Here is a 26,473-nt window from a genome sequence, read left to right as displayed (position 1 = left end):
CCTAGCATTCATAGAAACTGCCTTAGTCAGTAGACGACATCTATTTCATTTGCCGTCATCCAATCTTAATCCCAAATCCCTTTCCCATTTTTCTTGAATTGTGTTTTGGGATCTCAAGTGAGATTGAAATAATCTGTATAGTTTGGACACCATACGCCAAGCCCTATCCCCCGTTACTATCGCTGTTATGCATTCGTGGGTTTCTGGTTCATTCAGCATGGAGGGCCAAAGGCTATGAAACGCTGACTACCTCCTAACTTATTGGTCAAGTCCTGCAGGGTCACAAATCGCCTTTCAGGAAACATTTCCCCACTGTCAGCTGCCCCAATATGTCCCAGGACCTTCTGATCTCCCTATCAAACGAAGGAGGGATGCCAGGGAAGTTCGACAGAGAAACCGTACCACTGTAAGGTGTCTTTAAGTCTAGTCTGCGGAATAGCCTCACCAGACATTGACCGTGGTTCTGACCGGGTCAAAGGAGAAAGAGTCAATATATAGCTCACTAAAGAAGACAGACCTCAGGTCTGTAGGAGTCGCTCCATATTTTTCCAGCGGTAAGTGTACCGCTGTGGATACAGGGAACGTTACCACCGTTGATTTAACTTTATTAAAGAAGACCCGACCTAGCCAAATCAGAATATTGCAAAATTGATAGAACAGTTTAGGAACTGCCCCCATCTTCAATTGTGAAAGTCCTCCATATAGCGATATTGGTAGCCCAGCCCATATTTTCAACTTGGTGGCCAAATGTTGTAAGTAAACTTCAAGGTTATTGGCATACAGAGGTTGCTGAATATAAGAAATGATTACCCTCAAATATCTAAAGTGGAGAGGAACCCATCGGAATCCTATGAGGTCAGTAAATTGCATTGTGGAAGTCATGAGAGGGAATAATTCTGATTTAGTAGTATTTATTTTATAGCCAGAGTATTGAATAAACTTATGTACCTGGTTCATAACAGGACGTAGGTTTTTCTCTGGGTCTTGAAGGTATAGTAACACATCATCAGCGTATAAAGAGATCACTTGAGGCGGTCCAGTCATCCTGATCCCCCTGTGTCTATGTTTCTTATTAGGGATGCCAGTGGCTTGATCATGAGTGCAAACAGAGGAGAGATCGGGCACCCCTGCCGCATACCCCTCTCCAGCCGAACCGATGTACATATCATATTATAAGTGCACACTCTGGCTATTGGGCCAGTATACAGTAACTGAACACACTGAGCAAAGTAAGGGCCCAATCCAAAGCGACGAAGTACCTGGAATAAGTATCACCATGAAACTGAATGAAAAGCCTTTTCGGGGTCTAATGAGGCTGCAACCGCCTTGGCATGTGGGTTGATTTGCAATATAACACAAAATAGCCTCCGTAGATTTAATGTTGTGGATCTGTTGGGAATAAATCCAGATTGGTCCATATGTACAAATAGTGACATGTGTCGGGGAAGATGCAAAGCCAATATCTTGGCAAACACCTTTGCATTTGTGTTAATTAAGGACAGTGGTTGGTATGAGGCCACATCATGGGGCAGTCAATTTGGTTTCAATATTACTGCAATTATTGCCTCTTGAAGGGAAGCAGGAAGCCTACCACATTCAAGTGAGTCTTCCCACACCTGCAACAATCTAGGGGCGAGAGTTCATTGATATTCTTTATATAGTTCTATCCCCAACCCATCAGATCATAGTGCCTTTCCCAATGCCAGTGACCTCATGGCTGCAGTTACTTTCTCGAGCGTCACAGGATGTTCCAAAGCCAAATGTGCCTCTTTCGACAATGCCGGTAGCTCGACATCCCTCAAATATTGTTCAAGACCCGCATCCAATCTCACATCAGAATTAAAATAGAGGCTCGAATAGTATGTTTGAAATACAGCATTTAAATCAGTCTCTGTTGTCAAAATTCTGCCATCATGCCCTCGTCTCCCAGTAATGGGTGGCCTATCACTCTTAGCCCTGGCTATTCTGGCTAGAAATCTGCCTGGTCTATCCCCTTCCATGTATCGCGTAGCAAAGATGGGTTTGGATATCTATCATATACTCCATTAAAGGCACAAGCCGGTATAGTTACAAAAGGGCAGGGGTACAGTAGAGAATATTAAGAGGCAGCTGTGTGTATGCATCCTCTCCTCTTTGCTGTTATGAAATGAGACTCATTATCTTACCACATGTTTTCTGTTGATGCAGACAATCCCAGTGGAACATGTCTAACCATTTCATGAAAACCTGGTCCACTCACAATTGCAGGCCATTGACTGCAGAGTTATCCCTCGGTTTTAGGTTGTACTTATAGGCGTGGACAGCAAATCTTTTCCTCATATTATACAGATCTTACTTGGTCAGACAGCAGATATACCCCTGAGGTTACACTGATTAGCATCAGGGCTCAGTGAAGGAATTTAAAGCAAACTATTTGTAAAAATTCCTGTTGATATGCTATGGCCACTCATGGAAAGACCCAGCATGTCCATCAAAAGACGTTGCAAAAAGATAATGGACAAGTTACCAAAGAGCTCCCGAAAAAATCTAATCTAGGGTGGTATGGGAGCACCTAGAGTCCAATATATGTTAAAAGTCAATCTTTGATAGGATCCTGATCCACTGCTCATCACTGATGTTTTGCCTGAATGCGATCTTGAAGTTACTCTTAGCATGAAACAGGTTGCTGTGTATGAGCCACACAGCTGAATTGGGGAAAAGATGTATCGAAACAGTGTGATCTTTATTCTATAGATACATAAGGGTCCTAACAGAAGCTCTTTAGTTCCAATTCCTGCACAACAAACTCTTCACCTACATACATGAATTAAATAGTGTATCTGGACGCATGGGTGTAATTGTAGGTGCTTACCCCTTCTCCCCCAACTTGTGTGGGACACCATTTTGTCCCACTCATTTGGCAGGGGCCCTATCATTTTGATGCCATGTGTCATGTCCCACCCAATATTTTCAGCCAAGTTACTCCACTGTCTGGACGCATTGATAACTCCGTTATTAGCTATCTTTTTCAAATAATGCATTGCCTTCACTAAGAAACTGCATTTGGAGTTACATAGTTCAATTATTTTTCTTTAAAAAGGGTTTATTGCAATTTCATTAATAACATGCTTAAATCCATAAAGAGTGAAACAAATGTGGTTGGTTACATAAAGTTAAGGTTGGAGTCCTTCCATTCCCCCTAAAACAAGGAACATAACTCCATTGATTGTAAATGAATTCTATATCATTGCTCAGGTTTACAACCATCTATACAAGTAAACGGCATCATCTTCTCTCAGTACGAAGCAGCGCAAAAAAGCCACACTAACTTTCTGCTTCACTTAGAACCGGAATATGGAAGTTGGAACATGGAATGGGAGGCTAAGGTAGAAAGAGATGGTTGGAAAATAAGGTTGTAACAGGAGCCAGTTGGGCGGATTGCAAGATACTGAATAAAGACATCAAATGACCATTGGTGCACATTGATTTCCTGCACTGGCGACGAGCGGCGGTCTGCCAGCAGCCCAACCGAGTAGCTCTAGCCACATCTGGGCCCTTCTTGTGCAGAGGAGTGTCTTCGTGCCTCATCGTTTAATTCCCGGCCACCGGGAGATGTCTGATCCTTCGTGGGATTTGCTAAGTGCCCTGTGATTGCCACTCTGCCACTACCACAAGTGAGTGGGGGACCAGGGAGGCTAATTTGAGGGTCCACTCTGTCTCGGCGGGATGTGACTGCTGGGATTCTCAAACCTAGTATTGGCGGTTTGCCCGGGATGCAACATTAGAGGAAGAGTCTTCTGAATGTATCTCTGCGTCTACCGGGAGACTGACAAGGAAATTAGGGAAAGCGACATGAGCAACTTGCTGCCATATTAGCTACTGTACTACATCTATTAGGTACGCAAATAATTATTGGGCACCTCTTCCTCGTCTCGATTCCTGGGGAAGAAAAAGAAAAAAAAGAAGGCTGTATGCAGGGATCATTATCAGTCTTCTTCCCGTCAGTGCTTGGAAGGAAGGTGGTGGTGCACAGACTGTAAGCAGCGATCGTTATCATTGTTCCTCGTGTCAGTTCTTTCATAGAAAACTGGTAATACAACTATGCAGATGGCACCACCCCCCTAATTATTTTTTTGAAATACGCAGAGCCTGTTATAACATGTAAGCAATGGAAGAAATGCTTTGGCACTATGTGCAGGTTATACATAATCCTAATTTCTCGGGAGAGAGGTAGAAGTGTTTACTGATACAGCATTATCAGAAGAAGAATCTGCTAATTTGACACGGTATGAGAAATTTATAAAATGCTAGATATACACTATGAGAAGGCGCGGAGCATTGTTTTGGAGCCTTATCATTTTGGGAAGAAGAAGCAAGAACCAAATGGGTCGGTAGAACAAAATGCTTGATGGGTTTGGCATCGTCATGTTATTTTGGAAACACACTACAGGAAATATTGTGAGACCAATTCACGCTTGAATGCGGTGACAGTAAAGTGAGAGAGCGTGTATGGTCCAAGAACAATTCCTCTTTAGAAGAAGTCATTAGGGTTGCAAAGGAAGCTGAACATACACAAAGGTGCGTCAAGGAACTACAGAAGCGGATTGAACCGGAAGTGAAGAAGAGAGAGGCCCTCATTCCGAGGTTGATGCAAAGGAAAAAACGATGCCAGGAAAAACGATGCCGGTAAAGGAATACCAGCATCGATTACTGCTACGTCATATTCCGACCAACCAGACCGCTATTATCGGCATCGTAAAGTATTTGCCATAAATTGCGATCGAGAATAGCGAGTAGGCCCGAACTAAGAAAAACGGGTTTGGTGGGCATCAGGGGGATTCTTCTGCCTCCCATGAGAAAATGTTTTGAATAATGGATTAAAATGGTGCACTACACAGCACACTTTCTGAGAACATTTGGATAGAAGGACGGACAGATTGCAATCGTTTTGTTAGGGTTTAGGATAAGTCATGGAAAAAAGTACAATAGATGCAAGTCACCAAAAGTGTACAAACGCATTTCCCAATGTATTATCCCTTCAATATATACCAGTATATTGAACATTTTCATGCTGGCTTTGTCCATACATTTCCATGCTAGCTCTACCAACATATGCTAGTATTCCCATATAAGAACATACTCATGTTCGCTTTGAGATGTTTTTTATAGTATTATTACTGGTGCTAGGCAAACAGCTGGCTCAGCCAATATTTGCCAATACTCCTATGTAAAAAAATGGTCCTATTGGTTTGGCCATTAAAAGTGGCATGTCACAATACGAAAAAAAAGTCCAAACTGGTTCCAGTGTAAGCCTGTTAAACCCATAAAACCACTTATCCTTGCTTCATCATAGATGCTCAGTTAATAAAAAAAACATGCTACATTAAGAAATATACAGGCCGCTAGACCACATTTTCAGTCTAGTGAGGTAATACTGTTTATCGTGTTTGCTTTATCAAAGATGCCGAGTAATAAAGGTCATGCCAAAGTAAGCAATGGCTAGACTGGCTGTATCAAAATGCCAGTCTAGCCAGGCAATGACACACATGAACTTGGCTTTGCCCGAAAATACTAGTAAAACATGCAAAGTCAACACACACGCACACCTCCTCCCACATTCATTCACACTGCAATCACCACACAGGCATGCACCCACCTTCCCAGAACATTCACACACAATCACTCAGATTCCTTCTCACTCTCCCACTATTCACTCATGCGTAAACCTCTCACATCTACTTGCACTGCATTCTCCACACAGGAACGCACCCACCTAGAACATTCAAACACATGCTATCACATTCCTACTCATTCACCCACCACTAACTGACCCATACACCTTCTCTCGCGTCCACTCACAGCATTCTCCACCTAGACACGTACCAATCGAGAACATTGGCACACACTATAATATTCATACTCATTCACCTACCGCTCATACACCTTCTCTTACATCCACTCCCACTGCATTATCTACATAGACACACACCCACCCAGAACTATCAAACAGACACACTATCACATTTAATCTCATTCACCCACCACTCACTGACCTATAGCGCATACATACACCTGACACGCACTTCACACATGCAAAATACACATCACATTTCTGTTTTTAAAAGCCTTCTTACCTGTTTTTCCAGCTTCGGTCCATCACTCCATGACACCCTCGGGTCTTCCGTGCTGCTCACAAACAGGAACCAGGAAGCTCGGACAGCTTCCTGGTTCCTGTATATGAGCCGCGAGGAAGCCATAGGAGAAGAGGTTGGAGCTGAACATGGTATGTGACACGTGCCACATGTTACCGTCAGCTCCAACCCCTACTGAGCGATTCATTCTCGTTCTGCAAGCCCCGGCCCAGCCTTCACTCTAATGGGTGAAAACTGTGCCGGGACACCCCCGAACCTGGTGTGGTTGGGCCCCTGCACCACAGGGGCTGCGGGGCCCTTGCTACTCCATGACCTTAATTGAAAGTTTTCTTGATTACATTTTTTTTTACAGGGGTAGCAAGGGAGTTTTCAGAGGTAGCAAGGAAGAGAAAACACAGGGGTTGTGGTTGCGACCCCAAAACGTCATCCCCGAGTTTGAAGAGTGCATGTATGTTGTGGAGGACATGTTAGACATCATAGGAGCCATTAAAGACGGAGATGCTAATGAAGAGAAACCCATGCCTGTGATCAAAATTGAAGGAAAGGACATAGATATGGTGATAAACTCTGGGGTCAAGTACACGCTCGTGCCAAATAAAATGTTTGAAAGATACATGGATGGAAAAGTTATGTTGAACGAAGTACACATTAAAACCACAGCTTGTGGGGGCAGACATCAATCTAGTAGGATTGTTCTGGGCCACAATGGAATTCAAGGATAAGCATGCAAAAGGGAAAGTGTATGCTTACAGTAAAGGGACTTCATTATTGAGTTGAGCACAGCAGAAAAGATCCCAATGCTGATGAAGCAGTGTATCCAGTGTAAGAGAGGGAGAATACGTTTGAAGGCTACAATATTTACCCTGTGTTTAGGGATGAACTGGGATGTATGAGGAGCTACATGCATGAGATCAGAGTGAAAGAGGTTTAATTCCTGCAGTGCATTAAGTGAGGAATGTGCCCATCAATTTGAGGCATGAAGTTGGAACTGATGGAAAAACAAGAGGTGCTGAAAGGATGGGCTCGTCGGAGTGGGTCTCTCCTTTAGTAGTTGTCCATAAGCCCAATTGAGACTGTGTGTATTGACTTGCGTTCTGTGAATAAGTGTAGTGTGCCGGATAGGCATCCCTTACCGAACATTACTGAGATGTTGGTTACCATAAGTAGAGCTGAAGAGCGAATTACGCTGGACTTGAAATCAGTGTATCACCAGATTGTTTTGAATCCTTCATCTAGGAACATCACTACGTTCATTACCCCGGAAGGGCTATTTCAGTAGAAGCGCATGCCGTTTGGTTTGGTGTCATCGGTTGCGGTGTTCCAACGTCTGATGTACCAACTATATAATCAGATGGGTTTGTTGTGCTTTCAGGATGATGTGCTAGTATATTGTAAGAGTGTGGAAGAGCACGAAGGGCGGTTGAATAGAGTGCTGGACATTTTGAAGAATGCAGGTTTGACACGCAGTAAAGAAAAATGCATGTTCCACAAAGGAGTGATCAAGTATTTAGGTCATGACATTTCAGAAAGTGGCATCAGCCCAAAGAAAGAACTAGTTAATACTATTTGGGGTTTTCCCAGTCTGAGCAGTAAGGAGCAGATTGTTTCATTCCTTGGGATGGTGGAATATTACTTTAAATTAATTCTTAATCTTGCTGCCAAAACTTCCAAATGTGAGGAAATTGGTGAAGAAGGGGGTGAAGTTTCAGTGGGATACAGGATGTGAATCGGAGCTTCAGGTGATCAAGGTAGCTTTGAACAGAGCTCCTACGTAATAATTTCGATCCTACGAGAGGGAGCACATTGACCACTGATGACAGAAATCAAGGGTTAGTAGCTGTTCTGTCTCAGAGGTGTGATGGGAGAGAGTGCACCATAGCATTGGCCTCCAGAGTGCTTAAGGATGCAGAAAGAAACTATTCAACTATAGAGAAGGAGTTGTGGCTGTGAAATGGGAAGTTGAGAAGTTCAGACCTTTTTGTGGGGTGCCAGCTTCACTGTTAAATCTGATCACAAGCAGTTGAAGGAGGTAATGACTACAAAAGGTTTGGTCAGAGTGTCCTTCAAAATAAGGAAATGGGTCGCAGGTTTACAGGATTATACCCGGGAGGTGGAGTATGTTTCAGGAAATAGGAACAAGGCACCCGATTGTCTGTTGCGCTGGACCAATGTGGTGAAGAAGCAGCATTTGAATGGGGAGAGTGAGGATCAGAAACTGGGTGTTGATCAACACTTGGTATCAGAAGAAGAATGCTGTGATGATGAATGTGAAGGAGAGGATCGAAAGTGGTTTGAGGAGTGAGCAGACACGGAAATGGGGGATACCAGATTCTGAGAATGGTTTTTGATGAACTGCATTTAAAGACACATGATTTTGAGAGGTGATAAGCTTTTTCCCCCTGTGGGTTTGAGGGACAGAATTCCTAAAGTGGCTCATGAAGGACATCAGGTAATGTCTAAGATGAAACAGTTAATAGGCAAGATAGCCGGGAATAGATGTCTAAGTGGAAAAATTAATAAGAGATCATATTGTAATATGTGTTAGAATTCTGCTATAGGTTGTACCAGCAGAACAAAGCCTTTGGCAATTATGACTGTCCCATCCATACTGTGGGAATGTGTAGGACTGGATATTGTGGGTCCTGTGAGAAGTCAGAATATCGTATCGATGGGTAGAGACATCTTGGGTACAGAATATATGCACTGGTGATATTATTTGTTCTCTAGACACCAATTTTAAGAGGGATGGATATCCCTCTATACTATTGATGTACAATGGAGTGCAGTTGGTATCTGAGGCAATGGAGAAATATTTGAAAGGGAATGGCATAAAGCTTGTACCAGTGCCGTTTATCATCCTAAGACGAATGGAGTTATTAAAGACAGCATCCATTGTGACATTTCAGAAGGGAAAGATTGGAGGAAGGCTGCTGATGATACAGTTGTGGCGTATAGGTTTACACCTCGAATCGACCACAGGGGTATCTCCCTTTGAGATGCTCAGAGGAATAAAGCCCAACACCAGGGTATGCCAGCTGTGGTTGGGTAGGGCCAAGTTAATTAAGATTGATTTTCATGCGGTCAGGGAGAGGTTCAAGGATAAACACGAGAATAATAAGGTGTGCTTTGAAATGAGAAAGGCTTCCAAAGAAAGGCATTTGTCTAGGAGATTGGGTGTGAATAAAGCTTCCCCCTGGAAGGAGGGATGCAGGACGAATGTGGTCTGACCCTGTCAAAGTGGTGGAGAGTATGCATGGAGCAGTACAAACTTAAGATGGCAGAGTATGGAATGTGAATAGACTGTGCAAGAAATCTGAAGTGAGTGATTTGGGTAGGAGGGTATTGCGAGAGGAGATAGAAAGTGGTATAAGAAAGGATGTCCATCTCAAGAGGGACTGTTGCAGGAGTGAGAATACCAGTATATGAGTAGAATACAAGAGTTGTGTTCTGTTCGTAGGGATTTGTTGTTAGTTGTTCGTTTTCGTATAAAGCTCTGTACATAGTTTATGCCATGCCGTTTGTTTGGGTTACAAGGAAGGGAGGTGTGAAACATTCTGCTTCACTTGGAGAATAAGGTTGTAACAGGAGCCAATGGGGTGAATTGCAAGATACAGAATAAATAAATCAAGTGACCATCTGTATGCAGTGACTTCCTTCAGACACCTTATTCATTTTTCTTTTGAATAAATAGACATTTTCCCGCTGTGCCTATTCTCCGCCAGTTACAATATATATTGTCACGTAACCCAGTCTTTTTCAAATTTCTGTGGGCATCCCCTGTTATTATATACCCTTTTGTAAAGGGTCAAATAGCTGTTCATGCATTCACGCCACTTTGCAATTGTTGGTACACATTCTGTACCCGAGGCGGAGACATATGCTTTTAAGCCATCAGCTTTGTGATGTCTACAAACAGCCCTTCATGTATTAAAGGATCCTGATAACCCCATGTCTCCCATAAAATTAATTTGGGCTCTGGTGGCACTAAATCTAATCTAGTCCTTCAAAAGATTCCTCCAATAGCGAGCTATCTTTTCGCAGGCACAAACCCTGAGGTAGGCTGGGTCATCATTGGATCAGATTCGAAACAACTTGCCATGAACTGTTGACTCACAATCCTTTCGTGGTTTGGGGTTATTCCATCCTGTACTTTTTTTTAGTATTTGACAGAGAAGGGTTGCCCCCTTCTCCAAAAGAGATAGCTATGCCTCAGGTAAATTGGCAAGAAAACGGGTGTTTATAAATGGAACAGCCATCATCTTTTTTTTTCTCAATGCAAGAGATAGCCATGTCTATAACCTGGGTTAGCCGAAAACGTGTGTGTGTGTGTGTGTGTGTGTGTGTGTGTGTGCGTGCGTGCGTGTGTGTGAGAGATAATGGCACACCGAGTTACATTTGGAGGAGGAGTAGGGATGGTAACTCAAAGTTTTTCTAAAACCTCGGCTATCAGACAGAATAGCTGCAAATAGCTGACATTTCATAGCAAACTGCATCACAGAAACAGCGAGTACTGTGGGGGAATAGGTGAGGGCAGATGAGGTGAGGAGGCGGTCAGGGGAGTGGTGGGATTAGGCACACATGAGGGGGCACAAAGTTCATAACCGCGGTTATAAAAAAAGGAATATATATATAGATTTATATAGCTACAGTGACATTGTGGTGAAAAATCACTGGCCCAGGCATCTGGGATAACCATCCATGCAGTAACCGGGACCGACCCTGCTTAGCTTCAAAGCGATGAAGGGCCCGGCACCCTCAGGCCATGCTGCCTAATAAATGAGCACAAGTTACATGACCACTTGGAGCAACATGGCCTGAGGGGGGCGGCCCCTTCCTCGCTTTGAAGCTAAGAAGGGACATCCCAGATACTGCAGATGGGAGACAGTTCCGGCCTTCAGCCGTGCCCACTGTATATTGTAAAACACTCACTAGCCATGGCATTAGGCTAAGCACTGTGTCCACAGGGTTGGCCATGGCCTAAATTGTTATTCAGTTAATCGAAGCTTTTATTAGCCAAGTCATACATTATATTATGCCTGATGTCATCACAGATGTAATCAGTGGTGTTATATATCATGTAAACAGTGATGTCACCAGTGATTCCATTAGTTATATCATTAGGGATATCATCTGTGATGTCATCATTGTGGTCATAGGCTGCACAGCAGGGGGCACGAAGTTAAGGTGGCTTTAGCTGAATTTCAGGGGTTTTGTTGCGTTAAGTTCTCTCCTTAACGTCCCTGCAACTAAAGATATTTCCTTGAAAACACATACATATGTCAACAATTCATACGGTGCACATTCCTCAACAAGATACACTAAAAAGAATATAATCATAAAAATGGTCAATGTCATACAATTCACTATGCTATCTGAATTGGGACTCCCTTAATTTTAGAGCCTTCATTAGGTACAATTATATAGCCCATGAAACTGATTTGTCGTAAATTAGTTAGGCAGGAAAAAGATTACATTCATTTGGGTCTCATTTGACTCTGGGGAAAAACGGACAGTAACAGACATCCTCATAAGCCACTGACTAAGCATGAGCCCTAAACGGAAGGCATCAAATCTCATTTGGAGTCGGTACTTTTCCGTGTCCAATATGTGTATCCCAATTTCCAGATAGCCTTCCATTTGCATGAACAAACCTATGACATATGGGCCCAGCTGTAAAACAAAAATCAATTTCTACTTCTTCCATTGATTTGCAGCACCTAGCTGCCAGTACCTTGTTTACTTCCATTTCAGTTTTCTTTATTATCCAGTGCGAGGAATTAAACCAAATCGGTTCCTCTTTTTTTGCCCAGTTCTTTCACATGCAAGATCCATATCTGCATGGTCACTCGCTTGACGAAATCTGAACTTTGTATGTTACTAGGGCCTTTTTATACATCCAACATCCTAATTATTATAGTTGTTTTTCCAAACCAAACCTTCATATGCGGCATACCCACTTCTTGATGTGGTTAATGAAGATGTTGAGTCTGGGGACTCCCAACATTTTCTGAATGTGCTTATTTTGAGTATTCTCATGGACTTACCTTGTTCCCATATCGACGGTTTAGCCCCATAAAGTTTAACTGGGTTGGGTCTGACCTATATAACTCCTTGAGTTTGTCAGGGCTCTTCGTGGAGACCCCGGCAATTACTTTATAAACTGTAGACCTAGGTTTGGGGTTTAAATATGATGCAAACAGTCGGGCAGTTCAGTACCATTCCAGGTGGGTGGTAGAACATGTCTCAACCATAGGTACTTGTGCATATCCCATCCAACCAGCTCATGTTATATTTCTTTACAGGATTGTACTTCTTTAGCCACATCTCAGACAGGATGTATAACTTTCCTCTCACAATCAATCTGTAGAAGCCAGACCGCTGCCCACAAGGCGGTCTCCAGCATGGGCCTGCCCTACCAACCTAGACACAATTACCCCTCTCCATACCCACAGCCTTGCAGTGATCAAATTGTTCTTGGGTGTTCTAGATGTCCCCTGTAGTGAATTTGTTTGGGAGACCTAGCTCGCATGGAGTCGTGACAAAACCCTGTGGAGGCTTTAAATAGCCACACATTTCCTATAATCATCTGATATGCCAACTTATATTTCCCACAGTGGGAATCCATCCAGATAGACCGTGTCATAAAAGCCATTCACTAGATTTTTTTTCTCGCACTCTGCAACCAGCACCTAGGTGCCTCAGGGTTTTAGCACGCTCTATAAATGTAAAAAATAAATAAATAAAAATATGGTTAGAAATGGTTTCCCAAGTCATGTAAATAAATTACCTGTATTGCCTTGAATAGAGAGCAGGTCATTCGTGACACCTCGCAGGGTTTCATATGTTGAATGTATGATATCGTACGTTGGAAGAATGATGTCTCTTGAGTCCATGGATCCACACCATGAAATGATTGGCAGAGGGCCTGGCGTCTCGTTTGCTTTTCGATGTTCAATTGGCCAATCCCCAACATTAATGTAGAATTCAAAATCAGGCAGGCGAACCTAGATGGGCAATGACACACAGGCTGGTCACAAGAAGGAATAACATTCTTCTTTAAGTAGGTGCACAGGATATCGCTTAATAAGATAGAGTAGGGTAGTGGAGTGGGACCATATTACATTCTAATAAGACATCTGTATTAAAAGCACATTAAGGATTACAATGGGGAAAAGAGGTTGACTTTTGGGCTACAATGCCGGACAATGTTTTAAACGGGGTTAAAGGTACTAAACAGGCAACAGAATCCTGGAGCCAAATCCCGGAAGCGGTGGCAGACTTGAGAAGGAGTGTGAAAAGCACATGCTTGTGGAATCTCTGAACAGTGCAAACAATACACCTTGTGCTACGCAATGCTAGCACTACACACTGCATAGCTGCCATCAAATACAGGCTGGCAATGATTTTTTTCTCCCACTGAACAGCCTTTTCCAACACAGCCCAGGACTGGTATAATTATATACAACTCCCGGCATAGAAAATGTGGCACTATAATAAGATATGACATAAGAATAAATGTAAGGCATTGACAAGTGTGGAATCAAAGAAGACGTTGAGCCCAAGTGACAGGTAAGCATACCATCAAAACCAGGCACACTGTTCTATTCAACCTCTAAAAAATAAAAACATACATTTAAATTCCATGTGTGGTAAAGTGTAAAAATCTTTGGTCAGAAATGCATGGATGTGGGACTGCCTCTTCAGAACATTTCTGGATGTAAGTTAAACATGTACAAAAAGAACGAGTGGTGAGAAATAGGTCACATTCACAGTGCTTAAAGGGGACCTTCTGAAAAGAGTCCACTGCCGAGATAATTGTAATTACATGTCCTAAAAACAACATGCAACCCACGGATGGTAACATAACTTGGCGATGGCTGTTGGTTTAACTCCTTGTGTTGAATGTGGTTTGGGGGTATGCCCCCAGTGTTGCTCTTAGGTTCCTTCTACAAATGTATCAATAAGAATCAGGTTGCTTTGCTCAATTGCTGTGGTGTATGGGACCTTAGTTGAGTGACAGGTGTACATGCTCTGGAGTGCTCATGTCAGTGTTCCGTCTCTGTGTTCCAAGTCTTAGATTTGGGCGAGTTATATCTGCCATCACCGGAAGTAGGAAGCCCAGTGCCTCTGTTCAATCTTTGCTTATATCCGTCCTTCTGTGTTACTATACTTACCTAGTGTACCAGAGTTTCTACCAATAAAGACACCAGTCTGAAGAAGCTGCCTACTGCCCTCATCAGCCTCCACTTCACAATATGGCACATGTTTAGCATGAAATGGAACACTCAATTCTTTCCTAACCAATAAAATTAGAAAGCTTGTATGACTAAATAAATTCCAACCCACCAACATATTTCATGCGTCAGACTGGCTGGGAGCACTGTTTTGCAAAAAATATCCAACTGGTCACTAATGTTAGACATACAAAAAGGAGTTCAATATTCTACAAAAGTACTCTTCAGTGAGCAAAAAAAAATACTGGTACCTTTCGGGACAATGACAGCAAGATCTCATCGGAGAACATTTTAAAATCGGTGTACTTCCCCAGAGCTCGCCGGTATATTTTGTTGTTCAGGACAGTGTAGTGCACAATTGCACCTCTCTTTTCCGCAAACCTCTTTGGGACTTCCGTCAGCATCCGCTGCAGGTCTATGCTGGGGAAAGGCACAAAGTCTGCTGTGGCTTGAGGCTCTTCAGTTGGACAAGAAAGAGTTCTCCGCCAGGTCTCGGGGTCCTCCTCTGGGCAGTCGCAGTACTCATGGAGCACAGCCCCTGCGTAAAACAAAGCTCCTCTTTAATAGATGCTCTCACAGAAACTTGATACACATTTCAGAATGCAAACATTGTTCATGTCATGTGTTAAAACAGCATCCCCAATATTAGGCAAAAAGATCATTTTAGGAACACAGCAACACAAATATAAGTGTCCACAAGAGGCTTAAAAACATACAGCATACATTTCAAACTTTAGAATAATAATTAAAGTGATATATATTTAAATATATAATCAGTGAGAAAACCTTGCTAAGGGGATGTTATGGTTACAAGGTAAAAATCTAAAAATTCAACAAATTCACCAGCTATTCAACCAGAACTTGCGCCACCGCCATGCACTGCTAAAACTAACTACAAACAGAAAGCGTCACCCACCAGATGTATTCATAGGGCAGCAACTGGAAGAGGAGTCAATTGCAAAAAACAAAGGGAGACGGGTGGCTGCTAATTTGATGTGAAGATACTCAATACTAAAAATTTGAATGAGTTAAGGAGTCAAACTGTGTCTATGGAATACAGAGAAAACAAGAACTGTAGATAACAAAAAAGAGAATTTTTAAATAAATATTGTTGCAAGTATTAACAAAACAGCCAAATATCACGTGAATACGCATGACACTGCACAAACAAATGAATGCATATTGCTGTGGTGATACTACATATAACCATAACATGAGAAAAAACCCTCCCTCTGTGCACTCAACTGAATTGTACAAACACTGTGCACAGTACTCGCATGAAAATCTAAAGGACACAAAAACCCACAGGTCATACAGCAAAGATGCCCAGTGTAGATCAACGTTCATCCCTGTAAGGTGGGTTTTAAGGTGAAATATCCACATTTGTTACCGACTGAACAAGAGGTTGCTGGTGCTTTAATCCCTAGTGGTGGGGTTGGTTCAGTGGTAATCTACAATGTACTACAATGTTCTTTGTTGTTCTTCACTTGTTTGAATGCAAACAGAGGCATTTGTGAAGTGCATTCTGTGCTCACCACAATGTTCCAGTGTTTTTTCACAGGTTTCTTGACTTGTGTAGTTTTGTTGGAAAAGGCGTCACACAGACCAGATTCCTAGTACTGTCTGTGCAAGTATTGGAAGCTAATAGGGTTTCTCGCTCTAAACAGCATGTTGTACATTCTACCACCACGCAAACTGCGATTAAATACCATCAGTAATTTGTCGAACATACCCCTCGACCTGGTAGCTGGTCACTTGCAAAACTGACATGCATTGCAATTGCTGTATTGGATTTCCAGCACTGAAGTTTCTCAAAACAATATTCATTGGATGTTTAAGACCCACACTAACTACAACACTGCCAACATAAGATATAGTTCTAAAACAATGTTCCCAAGAAGCTCAGGATTCCCTTCCCAAAGCTTCAAGCACTGGTTCACAACACAATGTTACAAAGGAGCTTGGGTTTCCCTTCCCCAAACTTCAAGCACTGGATTGCACAACAGTCTTATAATGTTCAACTTTATCTTGTTTCAGGATTGCTCTCACCCGGCTCCTGGATATGTTGGGTCTTCATGGTCTAGGCGCAGTTAACAGGCTGCACGGCCCACCCATTACAGTTCACGTAACCAGTAGCCCTTACCCAGTTTTCCACCTTGGCGGTTCACAAAGACTCACAAGTTCATAAATTAAGTCTTTCTTGACACATCTCAGGTTTTCTTCTCCCTAATATATTTTGGTGGCTTTCCTGCAAAGCCTTCACTATGCTTGTTCAACGTAGTTTTGCCCATTCAGCATTTTGTCTCGCACTTTACTGGCTCCCCTTGGCTGCTCATTCACAACTTTCAGTCTCTTATTCATAGCAATCTATTTTGTGCTACTTTCTTAATGCTCTGGACTAATCAGAGACTTTTGAACACGTACCACTTACAAATTTTCTTCATGTTGGATGTCCGCTGTCTCGTACGACAACCCGGACGCCGCAGGCATCATCATGCGACTGTGCCTATGCAGCGTAATGACGTGTCCGTGATTAGCATCTGGAAATCGCACCACTCTAGGGACTTTCAAGTTAAAACTGTGACTGCCACGGGGTATAGCCTGGCAGTAGGCTCATGAAGTCATGAGATTCATGAGCTCCGCAGCCCTGCCAGCTAGCAATCGACTTTGTGGGGACTTTGAATGCAGTGTTTCTCCCGTGGCTGTGATGACCCCAATGTAATTTCAACACAATTCCATTTGGTTCGACACCGCTCTGTGACAGCTCCAAGATGGCCGCTGATTCCTCAAGCCTCTACTGAGCGGACTCCTGACAACTCGACTCTGCAGCTCGGATTGTGCTGCTGTAAAGTGTGAGTCGAGCGGACACCCCCTCACAATCCTGCAAGCTACCACTGGAGAGTGGGACCCCCCATGGAGACAACAGTTCATCCCGTGGCGACGGCTCTCTGCAGAGTTGAGCCCCATTTACAGGCTATAGGTGGGGGGAAGCGGCTGGGCTCACTCAGCACCACTTTAGGAAACATCCTCTTGGGCGGCCCCTTTCATTTCCTACACTTTGTAACGTGAACGATTGGAGCAGCGCTGGGCTGTCTGCGCTGGGCATGAAGCCCAGATTGGAGCTCAGAGGAGTGCCTCCTCCCCAGCACAGGCAACAGGCCTCTTCTGCAGCTGGACCAGGATGTGGTTTGTGTACCATCGGGTGATCTAGGCTGTGTGCCCCTTTAAGTGTTGAGGCATGTCTTTTCCTTTTTGGCAGCTCTCTCCCCCCTCCAAGCCCATCCTTCATATCTGAACTGGGGCAAGGTGCCTCTCTGAGCATCTGGAGGCTGGGAGCATAGCCTACTCTTTTTTTGGACTGGCTAATATTTGGAATCCCCCATTGCAAGAGGGTCATCTAGGTACCTACTCTGGCTACACTTCAAGTGCACTCAATCCCAAAAATGAGGTCCGGTGTCACCACGAAGGCGACCAAGCAGAAGGCTGGCACCTCCATTAAAAACTTGCTTCAAAACACCTAAATCAGCCACGGCCAGCCAGTCTGACGCCCCACCGTCCATCCAGCAGGATATGGACTCCCAGCCGGCCACAAGATAGCACCCACCTTGCAAGAACTGAAAGGTTCCTGGGGGGCGCTGTTGCGTGGCTAAGGAAATGGCCGCTGCCTGAGAGGCTCTGGCTTCGTCCGTAATATCCTGAGAAATATCCTTCACAATGGGACTCAGCTCAACCTCTGGAACCATTTTTCAGCATTATGAATGCATGGCGCTCCTGTCGAATCCACCCAGAGCAGCACCAGTATGCCAGATGAGGATAAACAGGGAGTGACTGACCGCCGCCTAGCTGCCCTGCAGTGCATAGAGGGGGAATGGCGCCCACATAAAAGATTTTGGCTGGGCCGCCTGTGGGTGACATATATGCTGGTGCCTGCCTGGACACCCGGGCTGCCATCTCAAAATCGCGGATTGGAAGGAGAGGATTTGGGCTCGCTGCCAGCTTGCCAGCATTTGAGGCGGGGTGGTTCTGCCCCGCTCCTGGAGCTTGCGGCTGTTGGTGGGACCTCGAGTGCCGAGCTGTTGCTTGTGCGGGATGTGCCTTACCCCGCTGGACAGAGGATTGCGCCCGGAGGAGGTGCGGGCTGTGGCAGTCCCTGTCTCCTGCATTTACATACCAGCGCAGTAGCAGTGCCGCGGTGAGTGTTGGATTGTGGCTTACGCGGCGGCGCATGGCATCTCCGCCTGTTCTGGCCTGTGCTGGGGGGCCCTGCGGTCCAGCCGCCCAATGCCCAGGGCAGCGCTGGACGGCCACTGAGGCGCTGGTGGCACGCGTCTCCCTGGCGAGCTGGCTGGTGGCCTGGGTGCGTATGCAGCCGATTGCGGGGGCTCTCTTTCCTTGGCCCCGGAGGGCATTGTAGAATCTTCAATACACAGCGGGGGGGGTTGGGAGGGAGTACAAGGTTCCTGGTAGCCCTCGCTCCTGCCTGCTGGTTGACGTGAGGAGAGCCCAGGGATACCTCCCTGGTATATAGGGGGATCAGTCGCCCTGGGTGTCCCCAACGCGGGCGCAATCTCTAGTCCCTCAGACTACTTTGTTGCCGCCGCTCTGTTCTGTGCTGGACTTGGGTGCATGGCACTGGGCGATCTCGCACCCTTGGAATCAGGGTGCCCATACAGTGTGTGGCCTCTCAGCTAGGGGGGGCACAGAATTTGCAGGAACATCTAAGAGTCCCTCTGAACTGCCGCTGACTCGCCTGCCCTATCGCCCCTGCACCGGTAAGGGACGCGATAGACAGATATCCTAGGCCCCGGACTAGCATTCTACGTAAACGGCAAAAGAGCCTGCAGCAACATCGATTGGCCAGGGCGGTCTGCTACGGCTAGCTCTGGCCCCTCCCGAGCACCTGAACGGGTCAAATTGTCTGGTTTCCAGTGCGGACAGCAGTTAGTGGACCATGAGCAAGCAGCGAGGGGTGGATGTTCTCTAGACCCCCAGCCAAGACATCCTAGTTCAAGAGCTCCGCACTGGCCCTCACAATTACCGGATACCAGATATAGGGCCTCATTACGAGGTTGGAGGTAGCCATGGTGTTATTAGCACCATGGCTACCCCCTTACCGCATTCCAGGTCCGGGTTCCCAAAATAGCCACTTACCGGCCATTCCAACCTTGGAGGACCTGGTAAGGCCCCATTCCGGGAACTATTCCCCATTCCCATTAGAGCCCCCATAGGGCCAAATGGGAATGGGGATGGAGCTAATAACGGTATCGCAATTTGTGGTACCGTTATTAGCTCTGAAGTCCCTTAATGTGTTAAGGAAGGGACCCGCTAAGGGACCTCGGAATAGGGTGGTAAGGGATTACCGGCACTGGTGTCCTTCCGGTGCCGGTAATCCCTAACCACCTTCCTCGTAATAAGGCCCATAATCTGCAAAAGGCCTGCTGATTAGTTGCAATAAACTCCTACGAGGTTTTTCATCTCCCTGTTGAGCCCACCCATGCCTTGAAAAGACACAGGACTACTCCTCGGAAATCTTGTGGGGGCTGGCACAAATATGGTGAATACTAAGAAACATGCTAAAATAGACCAGTTCGCCTGCACCGATCAATCTCGTACGCCATCGCCCTTCCCCTCAAACCAATCCCAATCCCATCTGGATGTGGCTGCCCTGAATCAAACACTGCTAGCCCTGAAGAACAGCGCGGACAACTTAGGGGCAAACATTGATGCTTTAACTTGCAAAGTGGATGTATCCGCTATACAAATAGATAAGTTGTGTGGTCGCATGTCCGAAGCTGAGCAGCGGATTGGGGACAGCGAGGACAAGGTTGCCACTCTCCAGCACGAAATGGCAGAAATGCAACAAACTGTGAAGAAGGTGCTGGCAAAGAACAATGATTTGGAAGGGCGCTCCAGAAGAAATAACATTTGGATACTAGGGGTCCCTGAATCGACTGCTATAGGAAACATGGAGAAGTTTATTGAAACACTGCTGGTGGAAATCCTGGATAAACCACCGCTGACTGCAATGTTCATGGTCGAAAGAGCCCACTGCTCCCTGGCCTCCCGGCCTCCTCCAGGCGCCCCTGTGTGCCCGATAATAGCAAGAATATCCAACTACAGAGACCGCAACATCATCCTTCGCGTGGCCAGGGAGAAAGGTGAGCTACGCTGAGGCTCCTCCATTATCCTACTTTTCCCAGACTTTAGCCCCGGGGTGCAAGATCAACGTAAATCATTCCAGGCAGCTAAATCATCTCTACGCAAGAAAGGAGTTCAATTTTCAATGCTATTCCCTGCCAAACTCCCAGTTATACACAACGGGTCCACTGTTTTTTTTCACTTCGCCTGAGGCAGCAGATCCTAAACACTTTTAGTGCTGGAAGGAAATCAAATGTGTTCATTCAGCAACGAGTTGTATAATGCCGCTGAGTTGGTTGAGCATGAACCAGTCGAGGCAGCCCGACGGCCGAAGCCACTAGCAGCACATTGGCCACCCTCGGCCCTCCACATCCCGCAGTCACTGCAGTCAGTTTGGTTTGAAGCATGAGATTAGTTACTGAGAGGGGGGTGGGATGGGTGCCGGTAAGTTACTGTTTCTGGAATGGGAGGGAGAGAGAGGGAGGGAAGCTATTGTTCTGGGCTGGTTGTATACTGGTTTTCAGTGTTAATGTTTTGAACATGCATTTGGCGACTCTCACAAACTGCATTAGAACAGCACGAACAATTGCACGAGATATCATTATGCATAGACTTCTTAAATGCTACCGGGGGCTAGCAGATGCGATCCTATTGGGGACATGCCCAATCTAATACTGGACAGGATACCTGGACCAGCACTGACAATTCTCTCTTGGAACATACAGGGGTTCACCAACCCTAAGAAATCGCGACTAATCGCGAACTATAGTAGAAACCACAGGGCGAACATGCTGTGCCTTCATGAGACCCACTTGGCCAGAGGTGCCCCCTCCACAGGCTCTCCGGGTGGGGAATACACAGGTATGACTCATCCTTCACTACATATTCCCGAGGGGTAGCCATTTATATCCACCCCTCATTGCAATATAAACTACACAAACAGGTTAAGGACGAGGATGGGCGATTTCTCATGCCGGCGGAGAGTTGTTAGGCGTTAAACTCCTCTTGGTGAATATTTATGCACCAAACACTGACTCTCCAGAGTTCTTCTACCAGTGCGCCAGGCATATACATAGATTCCCAGATTATGGGATTGTGTGGGCTGACGACTTTAATCTCGTCCCTACATTGGAGCTAGATAGATCGGCTACAACTCAAACATCCCTACCGCAGGTGGTTAAAGCCTGGACTACAATATCTCAATATCACAACCTGATCGATGTGTGGCGCAGCAAACACACTAGCACCAGGGAATACACTTTTTTCTCGAACATGCACTGCACCGCTTCTAGAATAGATTATATAATGGCCACTACCCCCATGCTACGGACGGTCATTGAGGCATCCATACTGCCCCGGACGCTGTCCGACCATTCACCGGTATTGGCCCGGTTTGAAATAGCCTTGAATCCAATTCAATTCAAATGTGGATGGCTATCAACGGCCTCTGCCTTAACTCTGACAAAACTGAGCTCCTACTCGTAGGCTCCCCTGACACCACCAAGAAACTTGACGCTCAGTTCAGTCATTTCACCATTGACTCAATCACGATACCAGTACTTGACACGGTAAAAACATTAGGCGTCTACTTAGACTCCAATCTATCCATGACCAGACAAGTAAACGTCATTGCCTCCTCGGCCGCTTACCATGCAAAACTCCTTAACGCAATCAGACCTTATCTGTCAAAAGACACTTGCACTAACATAGCCAGGGCCATAACCGGCTCGCGACTTGATTACTGCAATATTCTTTTCCTTGGGACCTCCAACAAAAATCTTGAGAAGCTCCAAGTAATACAGAATAATGCCCTACGCGCTGCACAAGGCATTGCCAAGAGAGAACACATCACCGCTGCCAGAAAAGCATCCCACTGGCTCCCCATAAAGGAGAGGATCCTATTCAAGGCTCTAAGCATCACCCACAAATGTGTCCATCTTGCCGCCCCAATGTACCTTTCCCAGAGGATCCACCTGGTCTCCTCCACAAGACCCACTAGATCACCCTATGCCAGCATGCTCTCAGTACCTAGGGTAAAAAGGACCAGAGCAGGGGGCTCCAGTTTCCCGTACCTCGCTGCCGTACACTGGAACACCCTCCCTAGCTCCCTGCGCTCTGAACCCTCACTGACCGCCTTTCGGAAAACCCTGAAAACGACCCTGTTCATCTAACAATTACATGGCCTAGCCCTCATAATTGTATTGTATGATGTATTATGTGGTATATCTGATCACAGGTCACTGCCTCACTGTATCCCAAGGCACAACCTGCACACATTGTAACTAAGTCTTCCTTGCAAGTAACAGTGCCACAATGCCCCTGGGCTGCCTGCGCGCTATATAAATTTAATAAATAAATAAATAAATAAATCCCTCTGGTCCGCTCTGTTGGCGTTTCAAGGCTACAGCCCTTGAGGATGTGGCATTCTGCTCTGAGATTGAGCAAGACATTGAGACTTTTTTTTCAGGCTAACGAAGGATCCGTTCCAGACCCAGGAACAGTTTGGGAAGCCTTCAAGGTTTACATAAGGGGATGTTGAATCTCGAAAGAGGGAGGAATCTTGAAGGCTATGCGCCGAACCATGCGAGGGCTGGAAATCAAAATTCGTGAGGGGGAGAATAGGCAGGGTTTAATAGACACACCAGAATTACGGCGTGAGCTGCAGCCACAAAGGGAAGAACTCCTACAATTGGCTAATAATGAGGAGAAGTATATAGGGGGCCCAATAATGGCAGTGAGGCATGGAGAGGGGGTTCGGCCTTGCAAAACGCTGGCCTGAGCCATCCGTAAGGAACGCCCGGCCACCAATATAATAGAAATCGACGGCTTGAATGGGTCTCTGATTAAAGACTTGAAGGGAATCAATACTGCATTCAGGGAGTATTACGAACGGCTATATACATCTCGACCCTCTCCCGGGCACTCCCCTTACTGAATTTCATCCACTTTTATCAGCACCTTCTGAACATCCTGACAACACTGTCCTTCCCCTCCTGATGAAGGCTGTGAGAAATATGTGGCCTATCTAGCCCTTATAGACGGCCGAAACACCCTGGTGTAGACAACCCCTTTCTTCCAACCACGGTGTCACCAATGTTCTGTAACTGTACTGAACCGAAATACATTTTATATAATTATTTCATTTATTATGTGATTTGACCCCTGTCGTTATGCAGACATCTGCACTCTGTTAACTGTATAGATATATGTGCAAGAATTTCTACTTGTTATCTGTTGTATTATGCAAATCTGTATTGCTTCACCCTGTAACCCATGATGTCCAGCACTATAGCTAAAACAATATAAATTTAGATGCTATAAAATATAAAAACCAGTATTCGAAACGTTTAGGCTTGGTACTTGTTTTGTATGTGCTAACGGTGATTGAACAGTAAGGGGGCATGCTTGTTACACTGACACTTTCACCTGCATCTTTGTCTATCATGAAACCCTCCTGGGCAGAATAGGGTTTTCCCAGGATCCCTTGTTTATAAAACCGATCTAGCATTAATCAATAAGCCCTTTAGTCCTAGCGGTGGGGCTCTGGGCTTTGCCAGTAATTCAGCAGCTTGCCGAGATCCAATCAGGGGAATCGCACCAGCCCCTGCAGCCCCCATCCGCGCCTTATATGGGTCAACAATATTGAGCCCTAAAGCAAACAGTCTCGGGAGGGGCCAAATGTATCTGCAGTACCAGTATCTTCGGTTGACCACATGCAAATCACACGTGGAGGGCACCAGTGGTCCAGTAGCATCTGCTGTATTTTGGCAAAATGCCATGCCCCATCCTCAGCCAAGATGAGCACAGACGGGCTTGCCTTTAGCGGGCCTTCTGTGCCAAAACCTCACGTTGGAGCAGTACTAGACCTCACGTTGGGGTAGTACCTTAAGCAGAGTTTAGCCTTTAGTTTAGTACTTTTATTTAAGCTGTTTGTTTAATATTCTGTCCTTTACTCCATCACCGAACAGCATGCGTAAACTGTTTTCCCTCAAGTTAATTTCAAATAAATAAATACAAAAAATAAAAACAGCATGTAACAAAACAGTATTTATAATTTAATTGGCCGTTCTTGTACAAGCCAATTGTTTCAGATTCAAAAGGCCAAATTCTCAAAGATTCGCACTAGGACAAATCAGAAGATGCCCTGAGCATCCCAGATGTGCTCCTGCTACCATGTACTGGATGCACGTGCCTAAAACTAGAGCACATTCGCAGCTAATGGGAGCATTTCTGAGATGCCTTCGAGCAAATGTTTGTGCATCACATTTACTCATGTGCATATCTAACGATAGCAATTTTGAGGATTTACAGGGCGACAGAAATGGTCAATGGCTGAATGTAAAGGAGGATGCGCTAAAGAAACCAATTGCATCCTTCAAGCCAAGTCGGTCAGTAGGTATGTCGTTGGCCATGAAAAATATATTGTCTGAGGCATTGCCAGCGGGACAACTGCCAGACTTCTGAACACGGGCACCGTCAATGCCCATTCATGAGAAAGGGCCAAAGGATAACGCAGCTTCACAAAGATTTATCTCTCTGCTGATTTCTATGCCCATGATCAGAGCTAAAGTACTTTGGACTACCTCAGAAATGGGTAGATTGGGAAAATACATTTCAGGGACATCAGGCACTCTACTGTGATGGCAAGTACACAAGGGGTCTCACTTGGCATATCTTGCTAGGTGTTCTATTTGAACATTAGAACGGATCAAAGCATATTGCTGCTTCATAGATTTCAAAGCAGTGTTTCATTGCATGGACAGACCCACTTTATGGAGAAAATCAAAGCAACTGGTATTTCCTCTTGTACTACCAGCACTAATTACATTATTTCATAAGAACACACATTATAGGGTAAGATGGTGGGTTAGGTGCTCAAGGCTGCATACTTGCTCCTCTATTTTATAATTTGGAGCTTAGTGATCTTCCCAAAACTTTGCTGGATACCGGATGCATTGCTCCCAGACTGAAGGCCTGCTCAGTAACTTTACCAGAGACCAGATGCATTCCTCCCAGACTGCAGGCCTGCTCGGGAAACTTGGCGGGTTTCCAGATGTATTCCTCCCAGAATGCAAGCCCGCTCAATAAACTTTGCGGGAGACCAAATGCATTCCCCCCAGACTGCAGGCCTGCTCAGTAACTTTGCTGGATTCCAGATGCTTCCATCCGAGACCGCAGGCCCCCTCAGTAAACTGTGCTAGAGACCAAATGCTTTCCGCCCAGACTGTAGGCCAGCTCAGTAAATTTCGCTGGATTCCAGATGCTTTCTTTCCAGACCGCAGGTAACCTCTGTAAACTGCTTACTGCATTGACAACTTGGTTGTTGGGGATCTAATGGGTGTGGGGGTATGAAGGCAGCTATGTAAATTGGAAAGGCAATACCAAAATACATTATAAATAAGGTAAAGAGCATCATTCTCTACCTTGGGAAGCAGCACACCGAGTCTGTCAAGCTCAGAGGGTCCATTATTCAGACAGTTGTGCAATATAAAATCTTCGACTGAGATTTGCAAAGAAGATGTAAAGAAAGTGATATTTAGACATTGCTATATTTAAAGACAAAAGTACATTAAGGGACCTGGATGCCTTCTATAGAAAAATAGGCACATATTATTGAGGCCCTGTTAACAGTTTCCAGTGCTAAGCTATGCTCCTCTGTTTTCTATGGCGCCGACATTTGGTTAGCTCAGGTCCGCACTCTTAATAGATATCAGAGAGGTAATGTTGGTTCTTGATTGTGGGCTTCCCAAAAACTATCACGGCTGCTTCTATTAGGTTGGAGCTACAATTATTTGCTCTGAAGGATGGAGTCGCATCCTTCAGAGCAAATTGACTTTGGTAGGTAGTTTAGTCTCTTGACTTTGGTAGGTAGTTTAGTCTCTCAAATAGAGGCTTAATAGCTAAATGCTGTTGGTGCGTATAGGAGTTTGGATTACTGGCTAAAGATATTTGGCCCACCGGACTTGGAGA

General features: G+C 45.1%; 1 protein-coding gene across 5 annotated transcripts in view; it reads right to left on the bottom strand.

Moving 5' to 3' along the window:
- POGLUT3 (protein O-glucosyltransferase 3) overlaps nucleotides 1–26,473 on the bottom strand; it is a 201,090-nt gene that overhangs the window by 150,424 nt on the left and 24,193 nt on the right. For all 5 annotated transcript variants that reach the window (XM_069640275.1, XM_069640273.1, XM_069640276.1 and 2 more), the window contains exons 3-4: nucleotides 14,617–14,903; nucleotides 12,919–13,135 (exon numbers count right to left, since the gene is read on the bottom strand). In XM_069640275.1, coding sequence (XP_069496376.1) covers nucleotides 12,919–13,135; nucleotides 14,617–14,903 — 504 coding nt within the window. The remainder of the gene's footprint in view (nucleotides 1–12,918; nucleotides 13,136–14,616; nucleotides 14,904–26,473) is intronic.

Source organism: Ambystoma mexicanum, chromosome 7q (assembly GCF_040938575.1).
Source record: "Ambystoma mexicanum isolate Mex_15411 chromosome 7q, UKY_AmexF1_1, whole genome shotgun sequence".
Classification (NCBI taxonomy): Eukaryota; Metazoa; Chordata; class Amphibia; order Caudata; family Ambystomatidae; genus Ambystoma; species Ambystoma mexicanum.
Note: the sequence above shows the minus strand (reverse complement) of the source record. Positions and strands in the feature narration are given on the sequence as shown.